The following is a 20,102-nucleotide window of genomic DNA, read 5'->3' on the forward strand; positions in this document are numbered from 1 at the left end:
AGGTCTGTTTTATTTACCCCCTGGTGACTTAACAAAAGAGACTTAACTCGATGTTACAATCCAATTATTGAAAGTTTGTCTCAGCCTTTTTATAATGAGCGAGACATACGTTCTCTGACTACGCAATTTTCATATTGACATTTTCGAGGCATTTTGATGTAACTGTCATGTTCGCCAATCTGGGGAGTCTTCATATATAATATACTAAAGGAAAACTCACGAAACCTGCTAACTTAATCTTGAGTTTGGGAAATCCCCAAGATTGGCAAACAATAAATTTTTCCCACTTACGGCTTTTTCTCTTTGATTTTTTATTGGCTTCTTCTTTTGTTGATTTCTTGTGTCATCAATGACTTGCGCAAAACTTCTTGAAATGGAAACACACAGATTTTGCCAAGCTGTTTTAAAGCATTTAAAGTACATAATTTGAGGGAGTAATTAACAATTTAATCACAAACTCAATGCTCAAGATTTCAAGTGGGTTGGACAAAATGTTCGATCAGGTTTGCTTTAGCTTGAAAAATATGATTTATTGGTCTGACAAGGAGCAATTATATAGCAAATACCTGATGTTTAACCGTTATTTCAAGTCCTGATGGCATTATTTATTTGGTGTTGTTTTTTTCTAGAGGTACGCTTTTCCCAGCGTGCGCTATTGATTGGCATGTCAAAGTTGCCGAATGCTGTCGATAACAGATCTCACAATTGTTCACGGAAGAATGAACTTTCTTTCTGTGTTTGGACGCTTGCGCGAAAATCAATTTCCCGCTTTCTTCTGTAAATTGATGATGAGAAAAAACCTAAGCCCTAGGATCACGGATTGAAACAAATATATGAAGGGTGGGATTTTATAGGCGTCTGTTGTGCAATGCACTGAAAGGCCTGTCACAGGTGCAGGGCTGCAAATAAGCGTTGGTCATCGGTCAATGTCCGACTGACAGTTAGGAACATTTGGCGAGTTCCTGTACGCAACCGCAATCTAAAAAATCATAACAACACTCATTAAAAAATGACGCTTGTGTCTTTTCGCACTTTTTTTAGCCTAGACGATTTAGCAAACATAGTAAATATAAGCACACTGTGCTTTTAATTGGCTGAAATTTTTTTTTGCGTTGGAAAAACTTTTTCAAACTTTCAGCAATGATTGAAACTGTTAAAATGAAAATTAACCAGCGCATTTTTTATCTTCTTATCTTCTTAATCTTCAATGAAGCACTCAAAGTTTACTGAATTTAAGCACATAAGATATATTCTTATAATTATTGATATTCACTAAAACACCGTTTGTTGTGCGCTGCGGTGGAGTGGATGACGTAACTCGCGCGGTAACTAACTCGCCTTTAGTTGGAAGATCATATTGGGCGTTTTGGCGTTACCACCCTCGAAGCTAGCGGGCGCCCCTGACTTTCCGCAACTCTTTCCACCATTTCAGATGGCCATAACAATAGATCCAAAAGGGCGCCATAATCTTGGAAGATAATTTGTTTTGGTCTCCAGCTTTGGGAAGTAGCAATGTTTTTGGTTGTTTTTGATGGAAAATAGTAAGAAACTTAAGTTTACAAGTGGCCTTTAGTTTTTGCTGGCTTATAGAATGGCAGGATCCTGGATGGTTTCCCTAACTGACTGAAAAAGCCATTTGACCGACTGAAAACCCTTTGTATCAGTCAGGTCAAAAAAAAGTAGTTTTGGTTCCAGAAATGCGGGTGACGAAAAAAAAACTCACCCAGGCGGTCGCTGAATTTTTTTTCTTCACATTTTTAGATTTTTCTTACACTCTTAAATTTTTCCCTTTCTATTTAAAATTGTATAAAATTCTCTGCGATCAAACGCACATGGAATATAAACAAAAAGCATTGTTACAGTAGAACAAACAACAAACGAAAATAAAAGAGAAAGGGGAAATCATTTATATTTACGATTGACATCACAAGTATTATACAATACTAATATTTAAGAACGTTCGTTCGTCTTTGCTGTGTATTATTTACTCAGTTACAAAACTTTTGTGTTTTCTTAAGAAAACGTTTTGCTTTTTGAGCCTAGTTGTCTGAAATATTCAGTTTGAAAAAATATATTTTTTCTGACAGCACAAAAAAAATTTCTTTTTTGCGGCCAGGTGACTTTCAAAAATAAGTTCAACCGGCTGATTTCTGGAACAAGACTACTATTTTTTTTGCCCTTATGATGTCCGAATGAAAAGATGAATAAGACCATTATCGCTTTTTTTGTAACCTTTAAGAGTGCTTTAAAGATCACTTTTGATATTGAATCGCTTTCTTTGTAACTTTGAAGAGTGTTTCTAAGTTGACTTTTATCAAATCGCTTTCTTTATAACTTTGAAGAGTGTTTCTAAATTCACTTTTATCAAATCACTTTTATCAAATCACTTTTTGTATCTTTAAATAAGAGTGTTTAAGTTCACTTATTTTTAATAAGGTTAGAAAATATTCCTGTTGGTTAAAAAATTATAATAATTTTAGAATGAAATACCGAGAGGATTTTGAGTTTGACCGACTGGGTTTGATTTCAAGCCGACATATAGAAGTTTAAGCTTAGACTGACAGTAATCCTTCTGAAGCAAGAAAGTGTGACCATGCTGAAATCAAGATGGACCTACCATGATGCATCCTGCTTTCATAGACCAACCAAATAAGAAAATCTTGATCTCAATTTTGTTCAATTAGTTTGATTACGATAGTGTTCGTCAAGATTGATTGCAATTAAATTAGCCCACTCCTCTAGAGCTTCAGAACTATGCTGTGGGCAGCCGCCAATACACCAATGGGAAATCAGATAAGAGGGAGTGCGTAAATATCGTACAGAGGAGAAATTAATGCAAACGTAATTGAAGCAATTGATCAGCAAATCCTTGGTAATATTCTATTATGATTCGATTGTGTCCAACAATCAAATTGCAAATTGAATTGTGTTGGATTGTGTTCAATTGCTTTGGCATTCGATTTGCTCAATTGACACCGTCTGACCATTTATGAGATGACATGATTCTTCATTCAAAGTCAAACTATTAAAAAAGGTTTGCTTGTAAAAGTTTCATGGCAACCCATGATTGCAAGACCAAAAAAAAATAGTATTTTTATCTGGAAGTCCGGTCGCTAACCACCCTTTTCGGCTAACCCGTTTTTTGGCATTTTCTTGAGATTCCAACATTAGTTGTTTTCTGATTTTTTTGAAAAAAGATATGGTATTAATAATGCCCAAAAAATGGCTGAGTCCAATTTTTGAGGAATATTTTTTCCAGTCGAAAATGCTGGAAATATGCCAGAAATCGCAGTTTTTGCAAATTTTCGTTGGGGTTTTTCACATGAAAACATTATTGATAACAATGCCCACCTCAAGCATGATTCAACTGTCCATAAAATGATTTTCCTATTTCTTTTTATTTCCCTACTCCCCTTCCCTCCCCCCACATCAACAATAATTAATAAAATCTAGAAAATCTAAACTTCATACCAAAGATCAAAGAGCACAAAATGTGTACAGTCAAGTGTCAACAATTTCACAATATAAAGATATTGGTACCCCACAAAAAAGGCTCCCAAAAAATTGGCATCCTCCTATTAAAAGAAGGAGGTGAAAACTAGCCGTTAATTGAACACCTTTCCCTAAAGCAGGGGCGTTTAAAAGAAGAAGGCGTTAATTTGAAGTAATATTTTAACATTTTGTTAAATGATATTGGTTATTTTTTCCAGAATTGAAATTGAATTCTGCATTACTGGTTTGTTTTGAAACAAAAAGGTTGTTATTGATACTGACAAGAATCTATTTAGCTTTGAAAGTGGAACACAAATTTACAAGATCTAAGCAAGTTTCATAAGTAGTTAAGAATAATTCCAAAATTTAATGATGATGACCTAATCAACTCATAATAAGTTTTATTGAATTTTTGTTGAATGTCAGGGAATAAAATTTTCTAAGAAATTGAGGACCAACCCCTGCAAACTTTTGAATTAGCTTTTTTTCTCTTACAAACCACATATGAGAACTGCGTTGATCATATGTTAACTAAAATCACATCTTTTTGCCAAATGCTATTGTTTTATTAGACTTTAACTACTCAACCTTTTGACCAATAATGTTTCCAATGAATCGACACATTTGACATTTTATATTTATGCAAGTAGAGTAATCTCTTTAAGCTTGTCATCAGTTTGTTACCAGTTATTCTTTATAAATGATAAATTTTAATTTCTTTATGTTATCTTTTAGTTAAAGATAAAAACATGAAACTAGAGATTTTAATACTGTTTTCAATTGCTTGGTTACACATACAAGGTATATTGTTTTCTTTTTACCATTCCCTCTTTGAAAATTGTTTTGTGTTTTTTGCCATCACTAATTTTTGCCAAAAATTCCCTTTTATTTATTATATGCTTTTTATCAATATTATAGCCAAAAATCCATGCATTGTAAACAGTGATTGTGGCTCCTGCTTGCGGGCTAATGGTGACTGTGCATTTTGTAAAGATCCAGTAAGTGCCAAATTTTTATGACAAAAAAAGTTTATTGATTGCCAACTTTTGCTAACCCTTTTACACAAATAACACCCATAAAGACAAAGTTTGATTTAGCAAATTGATTGAGACCACTTTTAAATTTTAGAAAATTTGCTGCTCGGAAACAAAAATATCAGGTTTCTTGTTATTTTACAGCTTGGTCTATCATAATTGAACTTTCTTTAAATATTTTGATTTATTTACACTAGGACTATACTGAAGGAGATAACTATGCACGACCAAGATGCAACTACAAGAATGTATTAGAAGGATTTGATTGTAAAGATATTATGGACATCCAAGGCAAAATTACAGTAAGTAATGATAATAAAGCTTGGCCTGCTCCAAGAATACTTTTGGTAACTTAAGAATGGCTTCCATCAATGGCCACTTAGCAGAACAATAAAAGATGAAAGATGGATAACAGTGAAAAACTCGAGATAAGAACTATATACTTCTAAAATGAAACTGAAGTTTTATTTGGAGGTCTTTATTAAAGATTATCATGAGAATCACTTTTGTTTACTTTACAGGAAGTCAAGAAAGATCCCTTTCAACCGACTGTCCAAATTTCACCCCAAAAAGTTTCAGTCAAATTAAGACCAGGTATGTCTGTCTCTTTTTCTGTTTGTCAGTTTTCTATATAATGTAACAATCTTCCGTTAAATACATTAAAATTTAAGAAAACACAAACTCAATTCTCTTTCATATTTTATTTTAGCCCAAACTAAAGAAATTAAACTTTCAGTCAAACCAGCCGTGGATTTCCCTGTTGATTTGTATTACCTTATGGACATGTCAAAATCCATGGAAGATGATTTAGAAAAATTGCGATCTTTGGGTACACAAATTGGTAAGTACTAGTTCATCACTTCACCATACTGTTACTTTATTTATTGCTAGCATTCTAATCTTGGTTAGGTTAATGTAGTGGCATGAACCCCCCCCAGCCCGCAGGGGGGGGGCTACAACCAAAATCTTCCTGAAAAAGGCTGGGGGCTGGATTTTTTTTCAATTTTAGGGGGTACCTATGATCTCTGGGGGTATCCAACTTTTATGCAGTAAGGTCTGGGGGCTTGGGAACTATATTTTATCTTGCTTTTATCTAACTATCATTATTCTTTTTAATTGTAAAAATATACAATTTTTTTCATTTCTTGACATATACTCAAGTCACAGGGGGTACCAATCACAGGGGGTACCTGCTAACGTCTGTTGTTTGGGGGGTACCTAAAATTCAGGGGGTACCTATTTTCTTAGGGGGTACCTAAACTCCTGGTCCATGCCATGAGTCTTCAGGAACTCACCCATCTGAAAATCAAATTGTTTCTTTATTACCATTGATGCTGGTCAAAAATAGTGTGACATTTTTATTTCTCAAAAAAACCACCAAATTTAGAATTTTGTTAATATCTTTCTCAAAACTTGGTATCCTGAAATAAGATCAGGGTGTCTACGGGACCTTGAAAACCTTGAAAACCTTGAAAATGAACCACCCAACCTTGAAAACCTTGAAAACTATCAATTTTCCGGGAAAAACCTTGAAAGCCTTGAAAAATCGTTAAAAACCTGTCATTCGAAAAGTAAGAATAAGTAAAAAACCGCCTGCGGCGCTAAACCTTTATAACATTTAGAGAATTCCATATTTTCCTGTTTCTGTTGCGATTCTGTCGCAACGAATGCAACATATTCTTTTATCATTAGCTGAGTTTTGTCACTAATTTTCCGTTTGCATGAGCCCTAAGAAATCTACTGTTCCCCAATCTTCAAATCGCTTCAGGGCGTCTTGAAATAATGGCCGTTCATCAATAAAATTTCGAGGATTCCTTAAAACAACTCTTTTGGCAGTTGATTTTTGTAAAAAACAAAATCAAAAACAAGGTGTTTTTTAGCCATTTGAAAGAGTCGAAATCAAAATTTTCTCTCGTCGGCGCAAACCATGGTTGCGCCTCCTCGGTCACTGTAAACAATTGGTTTTGCTTCTAATTCTTTATTTCTAAAGTTGGAACACTAGGGAGCTGGATTTTTTTCTTTTTGTGGTATTGTTCTCGAGAGGGAGATAGGAATTTAACTGTGGAAGTAATTCCCAGGGCACCAAAAGCGAATAGATTTTATTTGCTGTCCTCTATTTTTTTACTTACCACTCTGAAAAAAAAAATTCCTGTAAAGAGCCATATCAACTGAGTATCAAAAAGCCTTGAAAAGTGCCAAAGGTTTTGCCAAAAAACCTTGAAAAACCACTTAAAAATGACCAAAAAAACCTTGAAAACCTTGAAAAAAAATACTAATAAATGTCAACCTCAAATAACACCCTTCATAGCAATTTTCAATCCTTTGAGATAATTTCAGAGCTATAACATATCCAAAATCTAATTCAAAAGTCAACTTACAGGGAGTCAAAGAACCCTAAACAGTGTCAACCTCAGGCCATGTTAACCTCAACTTTGGCTCCTACTTCAAAAAAGCATTTCTCTGAGTTAGGGTAAACCTCGTAAAAAGATACTCATATGTCTAGAAAGCAAAATTATTCAGCCTAACCATTCTAAAGTTTCAGTTGTCAACCTCAAACTTAGCAAATTTTATGGGGCTAAATGTAAACCTCGACAAAAATGTCAAAAATACCCCCTCCATTTTTGACCAGCATCCATTGCAAGCTTTGAGAACTTTCTTTGTTTATTAGTGATCATATACTAGTTTCCGATAGATAACTATTTTTATTTAGGCAAACAAATTCAATTGGAGATTTTATAGTCCAAAAGTTGAACCCAAAGATTATCTCATCCTTTATTTTAGCGGATGCTGTTGGTGGCATTACAAAATACTACAAATTAGCCTTCGGTTCCTTTGTTGATAAAACTGTTGCACCATTTATTCAGCCAGCGCAATTGTAAGTCCATTATTTTTTTCCAGTTGATTTCATTGCATTGGGATCCTGGTCCTTTTCTCACCATGATGGAGATATTAATTCTCAAATGTGCATTTTTTTGCCTTTTTCGAAAGAGCTTATGGTTACTGATGTATATTCTACCATATTCGTTCTGCAGAGATAAACCATGCGAGCTGGAATTAACACAAGGAGCCTGTGTCAAAACGTTTGGTTATAAACATGTCTTAGATTTTACCGATGACAAAAACACCTTTCAGGTAAACTTAGTAATATAAACCTAATATAACTTACTAAATTTTCTTAAAATCACCAAATCTCTAATAATAAAAGTGGAGCTAAAAGGTTCTAAATGAAAAGCTGACTGGTTGTCCTACTTATTGATGTAAGAAAATAACGCTATCTTTCAAAGGAAATTATAATGTGTTGCCATAATGTCAGAACACCGTCTTAAAAAATAATTGAATTTTGTATGTAAACTTTCCATGTTGTTCTTAGCCACGAAAAAACCTCTACAACTCCAATAACCTCAAAACCCCGAATGTCTCTATAACTCCCTTGCCATTGGAGTTATAGAGACTCTTTTGTATTTTTGGCACTCCCACAGCTCATAGGTTGATCTTCAATTGAACTTGTCTTTTTTTAAACATGATTTTGTTTTAAATATTATTTAGTCCCAAATCAATGCTCAAAAGATTTCTGGTAACTTGGACACACCCGAAGGAGGGTTTGATGCTATGATGCAAGTGGCCTCCTGCAACACAACCTTACAATGGAGATCAATCGATAAAGCGCATCGTATTGTAGTCTTTGTCACTGATGCATTACCACATATTGCTGGAGATGGAAAGGTAGGTTTTTAGCTTTCCTCCTTTCTCACCTCCATCCCCTCCCTTTTTGTTGATGTTCTTTATATCTTATATAATCCCTCTTGAGACGGTAAAGCCCGGCAATAAAGAATTCCGTAGGGAATTTCCCGTCCACATAGTACGTACGCACTAAGGGGGGAGGGGGAGTCTTCTCAAAAGCGTATGCTTGCGTACAGGGGGAGGGGAGGGGTCAAAATAAAATGTACGTACGCAAAGAAAATTTTTTTATAGCCCTTTTTCGCTTGTTTTTTTGTCGACTTTTATGCTTGTTATACGCATCAACGAAAAGAAAAAGTTTCTTGATAAACATTGAGTTTCATGTATGAAAAAAAGGTCCGAACCAAACGATTTGAATTCGAAATTTTCTTCAACCGAGGGGGGGGGGTGAATGAAAAACTACGTACTTACCAGAGGGGGTATAGCTATTTGCGTACGCTTGCGTACAGGGGGGGAGGGGGTACTCGATTTTCGACATTTTAGTGCGTACGTACTATGTGGACTGCCCCTTCTGTCCACTATTTCTCTCAGTTTGAACCAAAAGTGATTTTGTGGTTTGTCCAATCAGAATCGCGTAACACAAAAACGAAAGTGAAAGTAAAGGCGGAAATATATTCTTTTTTCAATGTGATTTTGTTTTTCTCTCACTCACATCACATTTTGATTTTTGTGCTTGTCTGCTACGCAGTGCTGATGAGTCCATAGTGGGCACACCCCCCCCCCCCCTTGAAAAAGAGGGGGGGGGTTTGAAAATTTTACTGAATTTAAAAGAAGAGGGGCTTGTGAAAATTTCAAATAAAAGGGATGGCTTGGACAAAAAGAGGGGGGGTTAATTTTTAAGGGCGGGCTTGAAAGATTTGGCAATTTGGAAAAGAGTGTTTTCCATTCATTTTTAAATTTCTCAACAATTATTATATTTCCATTCATTTGAATAAAGGAAATACTCTGTTTCTACAACTCTTGATGGAGTATGTTGCTTTTTCAACCTTTGTAAGACAGCTGCTTTTGTAAAAGGTTTAGTAAAAGATAAAAAAAAAAGGGGGGTTAAACTAAAACCTGGGAAAAAAAGGGGGGTCGAGAAATTTCCATTTTTAAGAGGTTAATACCCCTCTGCCCACTATTGATTCCCAATAAAGAGGAAATGCATATGCTACTCTGCCACCCAAATCTCGTGAGTGAATATAGTTAAACATAAATTCTTATTTCTGTGCATATATTATCCCAGCTCTGAAATTCTTCAAACTAAAAACAATAGGTAGTCAGTATTTTCGTGAAGATGAGTATAAAGAAAGTCTTCCCATATTTTGAAGAAGCAGCTAAGTTTTTTTATTTGGCCTCTTTTTGCCAGCTTGGAGGGATCACAACACCAAACGATGCAAGATGTCACTTGACGAATACAAATACCCCAAAGTTCTACGATAAATTGAATGAATTGGTGAGTTGAATTGGTTGTTCACTCTTTACAGAGTGGGCGCCTATACTTTAAACAGGTATCTGGATGTTCACTCAATCTATTTAGAAGAGTGTGTAAAGATAAGTTTTTATCCTTTAATATAAATTAGGTTGTATTATTTTAAAAGAGGACCTTGTTTTATTTTCACCATGGATTTTTTAATTTTTATGAGGAAAGTAGGCTAAGAATAGGGAACAAAAAATTTCGGAGGCAGCCTTCTGACATCCTAAATGGTCGGATTTGGCACAAATTTGACACATTTGTTCCTTGGTTCAATATCATTTTCCAAAAATATGATTTTCTGGGGTCTTGGGATGAGTTTTTTTACCAAAACGTAGCTGAAACTTAGAGATCCGACTGAAATTTACACACTTGTTCCTTTGGTGATTACCCGAGGGAGTTTTTTCATTTCTCCAGAAAATTTTATTTTTGGTGCCGAGGGACGAGCATTTCATTATTGCTGCGATTAGGCGCACGTTTAACTTCCTCCGAAATGCACTATTTTTTCTTCATCAGCATATTTCAACTCAGACAGGCTTTGTTGAAAATTATATATTCATTTTCCACTTACAGGATTATCCATCTATTTCGAAACTAAAAGATTCGTTAAAGAATAGCGGTATAATCCCCATATTTGCTGTCACTGAATCAGTGCTACCCGTGTACAAGGTATGTATTTTGTGGTTCTGTTACGCTTTAAAACGGTACTTGGGTTTATAAAATTAATGGATTTCTTCTGATGCCTTTAGTGGTCAATGTCAAGATTGTTGGGTGAATTTTTTAGAATTAAAAATAAAAGAATATACATATAATCTTACTTTACAGTTTATCGGAGAAGAATGGAAGGATTTGAATACAGCTGTCGGAAAATTGGAAGGCGATTCTTCAAATATTGTCACTCTCATTAAAGAAAAATACTCAGTGAGCTCATTGATTTTTTTTTTTCCGCTACCTATTTTTATTTTGTCTCTATTGGCAAATTTTTTGTACGTAAAGTTCTGTAGAAAATGATAATCTTCTTTAACCTTTTTAAAACTCGTTTCTATCTTCGGGTTGCAGGAAATTATCAAAACAATCCGGATGAGCGACGACTCTCCGAAAGAAATCGTCGTCAAATACAAAGTCGACGAAAGTTGCTTGAAACCTTCTGAAGACAAGGATTTCTGTCAGGAGGTTAAAGCAGGGCAAACATACGGATTTACTGCTAGTTTAACTGCTGTCTCCTGCCCTGATAAAAAAGATTGGGATAAAAAACACACGTAAGTTTAATTATGTTATTTAAAATACGAAAATCTAAATGTCCAAGTAGACATGAGATTGGCTCGTTAGCTTTTTCTGATTTTTGGCACAATGATGCAAAATGGCAATGGCGAAGAAAAAAATTTTTTGGCCAAAAATGCCGGAAATATGCCGGAAAAAACTTAAATTCCGCAACGAGTTTTGATGAGCACAATTGCATTTTTCTTTCAGGGGGGGTCGGTAGTAAAATCTCAGACACAATGACGTTTAATACGGTGGTGGTGTGACGAAAAACTCGAAAAAATTTTCTGTTGGAAATTTGTTTGCTGCAAACAAAAAATTCTCGAAATTTTTTGTCCATATAAAAAAGACTTTAATTCTAAGGGCAAAACATTAATTTTTGCGCAAAGTGAAAAATGTGTCACAGAAATAATCATTTTTTAGCTTTTTTTGTAAAATCAGTCCGAAAAGCAACCAAAAAATAGGTGGTCTTTAGACAAATTGTCTCAAAAACTTTTACTACCAGGGTAGTAAAATACCTCTTCCAAGAGTCTGGGTGGTGGTATGTAAAAATTCGTAAAAATCCTTTTACTACTCATATATATGTCTGTGATTTTACTACCGACCCCCCCCCCTGTTTCTTTTGGTATTTTAATGTGTAAAGAAGATCTAGAGAAAAGTTTGCTCGCTGTTTTTAATGATTTTTTGAATTTTCGACATGGAAAAAAGTCAGTTTTATGGAAATAACTTTTGAACTACTTTTTTAAACTTAATGTTTGAGCATCCTCTATACAATAAAAAAAGAATGAACAAAAAATTTAAATCCTGAAGCTCATAATATCTCGACAAACCTGTATACTTTTTTTTGGTGCACCCGGTATAAAACCTTGCGGATTGAATTACGTCGAAAAAATACATCATTCATTTTTGTCATTTTTTGTTAGGTTCACCATCACTGCACCAGGTCTCGGTAAAGTCGAGGTGGAAGTTGAATTGATCTGTGAATGTGAATGTGAAAAGAGTGGAGAAGACAACTCGGCCAAGTGTACCAACCTTGGAACCTACAAATGCGGAATCTGTTATTGTAACCCTGGTCGATTTGGAGAAATATGCGAATGTAATGAACAGGCACAAGCTGATGATAGCAAATGTAAACAAGCCAACTCCACGAATCCTGACGTTGTTTGCAGTAATGCTGGCTCCTGCGTTTGTGGAAAATGTGTATGCAACAAACGAGATGTTCGTATTCAATTTTTGACATTTTTTCGTTGAAGTTAAATTTTATTATACCTTTTAAGCAAATCGTTTCTTTTACGTCTTTAAGCATTCCGGATTGAGAAATCGCTATTTTTCTCGTTTCAGAACCCTGATGAAAAGATTTCTGGCAAATATTGTGAATGTAACAATTACGGGTGTGATCGTTATGACGGCAAACTATGTGGAGGTAAAGATAATGTTGCCATGGTTTTTGCCCCATTTTTTGAATTGCAAATTAATAGATATTGCCACTGAGTCCCCCATTTTGGTTATAATCCTGAGTAAAATTTTGATCTTTACAATCGCGAAGAAGAGAAAAAAAGTGGAGTTTGTTTATTTGTTTTAAACAGGACCTGGACGTGGAGAGTGTGACTGTGGTGAATGCAAGTGTACCGAAGCCTTCTTGGGTGATAATTGTGGCGAAGTTAATTGCACGTTGGGCGAAAAAAATTGTATTGGTCCAGATGGGGTAAGAGAGCATTATAATCTCTAGCTTTTTCCCTGCACAATCTTTTATGAAACTAGTATATATGTTAATTGCAAGGTATATCTTCTGAGTAAGACACCTTGCTACTAGTATCTATTCTAAAATGTATTGATCTTAGAATCTGTTTTGGACAAAATTATTTCCTATTTTAGATGGTGAAACATGTAGGCCTTCGACCAGCAAAATATTTTATGTTCAACTTCAGTGCTTCGCCCAACTCGAGGCAATATGGGGTACTCTTCATTATTGCCTCAGTTGATACCTGAAAACATGGACTAATTATTTCTTATTTCATCTAATTAATCCCATTCGTTTGCATTTATTCAGTCGAAATGCAGTGGTAAAGGACAGTGCGCGTGCGATACGTGTGATTGCGAACGAGGTTATGGTGGTAAATATTGCCAAAAATGTGTGGTAAGGATTTCAACATATTTGCTTGTTGTTATTCCCTTTTAGCAGCCTGATAAGAAAGTCAAGTATTTCAAAGGAATTTACAGAGTTTCGGTAATTTTCCTTTTTTGATTAGTGGGTATCTTAAAATGACGAATTGTGTCTACGATAATGAAGCTTGTCCAATTATATCTCAGTCAAAAATTTTGTTTTATCATATTTTTAGTCTTGTCCAAGTAAATGTTCCAACTACAAAGATTGCGTTCAATGTGTTGCTTGGGACGAAGGACCATTCGCCGAAGACAACACGTGTGAACAGAGATGTTCGCAATACGATATTCAAATGGTGAACGAAACCAGAGCTGACTGCGAATACAAAGACGACAATAACTGTTTCTTCCACTATCGCTTTGAAACAATCAATGACGCCAACGAAACCATTTTAGTCCAAAAAGATAAACGTGAGTGTAAATTGTCGTATATTCCGTGTATTTTAATTTGGATAATTCTTAACAGCTTCAAAAATTTATTTTATTTCTGCTATCGAAAATAATGAAATAAAATGCTTCTTAAAAGACATTATCCAGATGATAGTGGTCGGTAGCTTGTAGGGAATGCAAATGTTGTTTTTCCTTTAATCAAGAGAAAACTTAGCTTAGTACTCACTTGTTGAAAAAGTGGCGTTTAAATGATAAACGCAGGCGTTTAACTTTTCAGATCATCTATGTACTCACTAGGAGCTCTTTAGCAAAGAGAAATAGTAAAAGAGGGGAAAAGTGAAACGAAATCGAAAGTAAAAACCAAAAATTACAAAAGAATTAAAAAGATTTAATCTTGTTTACATTGCGGTGCCTTTGAACTTTAAACGCACATATCAAAATTTTTTGATATGCGCGTTTAAATATTTTTTTTCTAAGTTCGATAAACGCCGGCGTTTAACATTAAACGCGGGCGTATAAATTAAACGCCGGCGTTTATTGAGTGTACTCACTAGAGATCTCATGGTTTTAGACGCGCGCGTATAAAGTTATACACCGGCGTTTAGTGTTAAACGCCACTTTTTCAACAAGTGAGTACCAAGCTTAATGAGTGTGTAATTTGGAAAATGGAAACGATATTTTTTTCATAGGAGTAAACTTTATATTTTAGGCTGTATCATTGTGTTCACAAAGCCAACGCCCATCCTCGCCATTGTCCTTGGTATCATCGGAGGTCTCATTTTATTGGCTCTCATCTTGTTGTTGCTATGGAAACTCTTGATCACAGCTTACGTAAGTGCCAATTACTCCAACCTTGTCCTGTTTTGTCTATGTTGCTATTTTTCTAGAGGAGGGATATCAACTAAAATGTTTGAATTGATTTCTTATTTTTGTGAATTTCATTACATATTTTGATATTTCCCAAATCCTTTCCTTCTCTTCAGGATAACTACGAATATCAGAAATTCTTGAAAGAAAATCAAAATCCAAACTGGGCAAATGTAAGTTTTTTGTTCTGCACGATTATTTACTTATAAAGATGATATCAGTCCTGCCTCTTTCTAGAGTAGAAATAACAATTGTCCATCTGAACTAACTAAATAAATCGAGTTGCTACTTGTAATTTTTTTCTTCCAAACCCATTTTATAATGAAATGTTTGATGAGCGATCTGCTTTCTATTGACACGAAAATGATACCCATTTTGATAAATTCCAATTCCTAATCGACGATTTTTTTCTACCTTATATGACTTTGTGTTAACTTCTCTGTTGAATTCCTTACTGCTTCCCTTGCACGCTCTGACCTGCAAATCATTTCTGTTCGGTCAATATTTCAATCGTTTACATAAGGATTATATATAATATGACGATTGATCATAGTGTGGATCAATGTTTGCCTGTCAAGAAATTTCCTTGCTCATTTCAATTCTCACGCGAGACTTTCGTTTGTGACCTCCATGAATATTTTGTTTATAGACTGACAATCCGATTTACAAACCATCCCAGACTAACTATCAAAACCCTACATACGCTGGTAAATCATAGTGGTTTCGCTTTACTAATCATCTATCATGACTTGAAACAGATCTTTCAAGTTTTTAAACAGCCCGAGAACCTTCAACATTCACTCGTAATCTTTACTTCTTCGAAATCTTTTCGTTGAGAAAAGTAGATGAGAGCTTTCCGAATCGATGTATCAAAAATGATACTGTGTCAGTCAAGGTTACGAAAGAATGAGAATGACGTTGGAAAATATGTACTATAGACTTGTTTTTATTTTTAACACCGATTTTATATATAACTTAAGTAGAAATATTTGACCCTTATATGTTGCTTAAGATACGTTATACCTTTGCATGCTCCGTTTCACAAAATGCTGATTTCTTATGATTTTCTAATTTTATTTTTGATGTAAATTATACTTCAATTGATTAAAAATACTGTTTATTGTTACTATTATTAAGGTGCTTTTTATATGCTTCGTATTTTTTTCATTATTAATATTATATTATAACACCCCCTTCTCACAGACCCACTGGGACCCGTTCCCACTGAAAAATTGGCCAAAATATCGTCCCCGGTGAAAATTATTCTTCAATTTTTGTCCCTTTTGAAAATAATCAAATAAACCAATCCTCACTGCAAAATATTATGTTATTTTTTCCATCCCCACTGAATTATCTGACTTAAAAAACAAAAGAATTGACATCCCCAGCAATAAAACATATGGGAATATCAATCTCCATCGAATTTCAGTCCGTTATTTTTATCCCCACTAGCTGAAAAAATCCTACCGGGTCTGTGAGAAGACGGTGTATTATAATTTTGGATTTTCTTATTTGGTAAAAAGTGCTTCAAAATACTGTTCAAACTTGTAGGTATCCAGAGGATTTTCTTAAGTAGTGTTCTGAACAGGGCTCGCCTTCGTTTTAAAGATTTTTTAACATTATCCTAACATCGACACTGAATATTTATTTCTTATTTTGTCCGTATTTATACTTTTCGCTATTTCCCTGTTTATCATTCTAACCAAACACACGCCATAACCTCAATTTCCTTATAACAAAACTCTAAACAACTTTGGAAAACTTTAAGACTGTCGTTTGTATATAAATCGTGACAGTTAGTAACATTGCATTAATGATGAGAGGTGAATTAAATATTTGTCAATGGTGATTCGTTGTGAGCACTGCTGTTCGACATCTGTTCGTCATAATGATTTCATTAATGACTAGCGATAAGTGCACAAAAGATCTAGACAAAATTTATTTTTTTCTTAAAAATCATTATTGCCTATAAATTTGAATATGTATAAGTTGATCTATTTTTTAAAATATGCTTTTTAGAAATTCTAACCTTTACATTACTGTGTCATTTTCTTGGCGTTGCATCAAATAGCTAATAAGTTCTAAGATTTCGAGAATAAACTGTTCAAAAAGTTTCGTCACAACTTTATGACTATAAATTGTAAGAATCATGACGATTCAACCGCAGACAGTCACTTTTTTCGTCATCTAGAGCTAGATCTGATTTATCATACCATGGCCTACCATAGGTCAGAAGATTACTAATCATTTGCAAAATTAAATTGACTGTGCAAATAAGGAGAAATTTCTCTCTTGAAAAAATCATATTTCGAAACATTATTATAATGATCACTGTTAAAAGCATGACGTCATTTCAAAACAAACTTTTTTATACCATTTTATTCATCGATCACGGTCAAAAGCATAGATCAATGTTTTGATAAGCAAGAAGCAATAATGGCTGGTGGTAGCTGCAAGAAGAGAATTTTCCTGTTCAGATTTTTGTTGGGCGTTTTAATTTTAACTTGATTTCTAATTTTAAATCATTCCTGGCTTTTCTTCTGATTGTAGTATGAAAACTTCATTTTATTGGTATGAAAACTTTGTATTCATTTTATTGATTAGATATTTTTAATTCTTAATGTTTCGATCCTTTTGTTGCAATTTCAAAAAGGTTTACAACAGCTCCAAGAATTCACATCGTGTCAAGAATTCTGCTAACAGGAATGTATAATTCACAAAATTTTGAAAATTCTAATCATTAATTCAATCAATTCAATTGTATTTTTACCATAGATAGAAAAAACACCTTGTGAACCAGTTTTCAGAGCATGGCAGAAATCATTGAGATCTCGAGGGTAGAGATTGCTTACTTTTCAAGGGCAGGGACAAAATTTTGATAATCTACAGTTCAGGGGCAAAATCATTGAAAACTGGCTATATTTACCTGTTTTTCTGCCTTTTTTTGTAGTGGGAAACGGATCTTAGGGGCAGAGTTTTATGTTGGAAATTTTTCCTTGGGGGCAACCATGACATGCTCTGAAAACTGGCTTGTGAATACTTCTAGATTCTGGGCTGGTGTGAATACCCAGGCGGTGTCAATCGAACTGTTCGATTATCGAACTAATCGAACTTCATCCAACCCTATCGAACGATAGCTGTTCGATTACCGAACCCAATCGAACACCTATCAAACCGGGAAAACTTTCATAAAGTTTGATGACTGTTCGATTAAATGATTATAGTTTGATCGCAGTTCGATGAATACGATTGAAGTTCGACAGTTCGATTAAGATCGATGAAGTTTGATTAAATCGATTTATTACCTTGCCGCAGAATTTTTTATTTATATTCCGAGGGGGTGTTGGCGGCCGTCTACGGGCCATCCTCGCGGGCCATCCTATATCTATCAAGCTGGATCTTTTACAGGCTCTTTGGTCGTTAATTTGTAAAAAAATGATTTTTATTACTTTCTTTTAAAAAAGTGTCATCTCTATTATTTCAAATGAACAATAATGAGTGAAGCATACGATGCCTGTGTTTTGATTAAACAACCTCGTAATTTTCTGAAAGGTAAAGAAAAGTAGAATCAATCCAACACAATCATCGAACAACATCGAATTTTCATTGAACCACATCGAACTTAGATCAAACTCATCGACCATCAATCGATTTTCATCGAACAAAGAACACTCATCGAACTAAATCGAACTTATCAAGAAATTTTCGTAAAGTTCGATAGCTGTTCGATCGGGTTCTGTAATCGAACAGCTATTGTTCGATTTTGTTCGATAAAGTTCAATGTTTCGATAACGAAAATCGGTTCGATAGGGTTCAGTTGACACCGCCTGGGAATACTCCTTTAGTTTATACATAGTATTATAAGTAGGCATACACGGCGGTCTATTGCATAACTAATTACTCCACACTTCAGTGGGTGCAAGTTAAACAAGCGGGAAATTAGATACTTACTTCTTTGTGTATCACAAAGAGGTGATGCAACCCTCATACAACCCTCCTGCCGACGCACCAGACAGTCGGGTGCCAAAAAGTAAAGAAACCTTTTGTCCGGTGATATTTCTGGTGTTCATTTTTTTAACTTCTCTTCTGGACACCGGACAAAGTTTGTTTAAAAAAAAATGGGTGTGCAGCGAACGCACCGGGCTCATATCAGGTTTTGAGATTGTCCAGTGTTAAAAAGTATCCTCATCCAACATCCAACACCGGGCTTTGCGTGTCCGGTGTTCGAAAAGTCTGTTGCGTCAGCAGGGTCGTTACTTCATTTTGATTTTGTACTCATCCAATTTGTGGAATCTGATGATTGACCATTACTGATGTACACTGTTGGCGTAGTAGTGTAAGTGGTTAGCAACCTTGATTCCTGTCTGGGAGGTCAGGGTTCTATTCTCACTCGGTGCTATGATGATTCACTTGGCAAGTAAATGTACCTTCGCCCGGGTCGACCCGTCTGCGTCAGCGTTGTCAATTTTCAATTGACTCAATTTTTCCCAATAATTTAATTAAGTGGTTCAACAAGGAAATCTCATTCAAACAGATTCAAAAATCATTTTTGTAGCAGCTCCAATTGTTGGCATTGCTTTGACGGAGAACATTTGGGAGCAGTAGTCAAGGTGTGGAATAGCAAGTGACTTCCAAGGGGTTAGCATTACACCATTGTTCCTGTTCGTTTTTCCCATAACACATACTACACGCTTTTTTTTTATAAGAATAGTGTACTTTGGTTGAGGGTGAGCATTATTTTTATTTTTCTATTGTTCTAAACAATAGGCCTATTGTTTTAAACCCGAAATCTCACCCTGATATTCTTATAGAAGTTATTCTTATAAAAGAAAAAGCGTGTATGTATTTATGTTCAAATTTCAGTCCATTGAGTCGCATGTTATTGATCTCTGACCATTTATACCTTATTGCGGTATATATTCAATTTTGTGGGTTTTGAGGAAACATGTTTCGCGTGTATCAAATTTCACAATTCATTAAATTGGGCATTTTCAAAAAGTGGGAATAAAAGCAAGAAAATGACTGATTTTGCTTAAAACAAAACGTATAGGTCTAAACATACTAAAGATAGTAACCAAACTAGTAACAAAACTAGTGACAAAAATGATAACTAAGTGTAACAAATAAGTATTTTTCGATTTTCGGTCTATTTTGAAAATTTTTCATGTGTATTTAATTTCGCGAGGTATTCAATTTTTCAAAATTTGACCTAAAAATCGCAAAAATCGCAAAAATCGTACCCGCAAAATTTATTACCAATAAGGTACTCTGTTGAGGTCATTTTGAAGAAACTGAACATTATCTTGACTGGACACTTCTTTCAGCAGTCTTGTATCGTCCGCAAATGAGGACAGCACTGCATGATAAATATGCATGATCGCGGCCTAACATTCTCCCAAAAAATAGCATGCAATAACGCTGCGAATCTTCCTGCGCAACATCCTATAAAGTATTAGCTCGAGTATTAGGGTTTAATTGCCATAATATGGATGAGCAGAAAATTTCTGGTCATAATGGGTGGAGTAATTTTATATGGTCAATACTTTTAAATGTCTGGTTGAGATTTTGGGGTTGGGTTTGAAAACAATGTACATTTTCCACTCTCGATAAAACTTTTTTTTAAGTTGGATAAACATATAAATGGTAAACTAATTTTTGCATTTTGTGAATGACACCTAAATCTATAAAATCTTTAAAATTTCACA

General features: G+C 34.8%; 1 protein-coding gene across 1 annotated transcript; it reads left to right on the forward strand.

Annotated features, from left to right (window-relative positions):
• The first annotated feature begins 4,226 nt into the window (after nucleotides 1-4,226).
• On the forward strand, nucleotides 4,227-16,025 carry LOC136799517 (integrin beta-1-like). The gene is made up of 20 exons (XM_067056231.1): nucleotides 4,227-4,293; nucleotides 4,411-4,490; nucleotides 4,724-4,828; nucleotides 5,048-5,120; nucleotides 5,236-5,367; nucleotides 7,308-7,401; nucleotides 7,559-7,658; nucleotides 8,073-8,249; nucleotides 9,613-9,699; nucleotides 10,291-10,386; nucleotides 10,543-10,638; nucleotides 10,777-10,976; nucleotides 11,901-12,195; nucleotides 12,319-12,400; nucleotides 12,564-12,682; nucleotides 13,028-13,114; nucleotides 13,317-13,551; nucleotides 14,240-14,361; nucleotides 14,514-14,570; nucleotides 15,047-16,025. Exons 1-20 carry the CDS (start codon nucleotides 4,242-4,244, stop codon nucleotides 15,113-15,115), a joined length of 2,358 nt encoding a protein of 785 aa, XP_066912332.1. The 5' UTR covers nucleotides 4,227-4,241; the 3' UTR covers nucleotides 15,116-16,025.
• The last annotated feature ends 4,077 nt before the right edge of the window (nucleotides 16,026-20,102 follow it).

Source organism: Clytia hemisphaerica, unplaced genomic scaffold (assembly GCF_902728285.1).
Source record: "Clytia hemisphaerica strain Z4C2 unplaced genomic scaffold, Clytia hemisphaerica genome assembly, whole genome shotgun sequence".
NCBI classification, from domain to species: Eukaryota; Metazoa; Cnidaria; class Hydrozoa; order Leptothecata; family Clytiidae; genus Clytia; species Clytia hemisphaerica.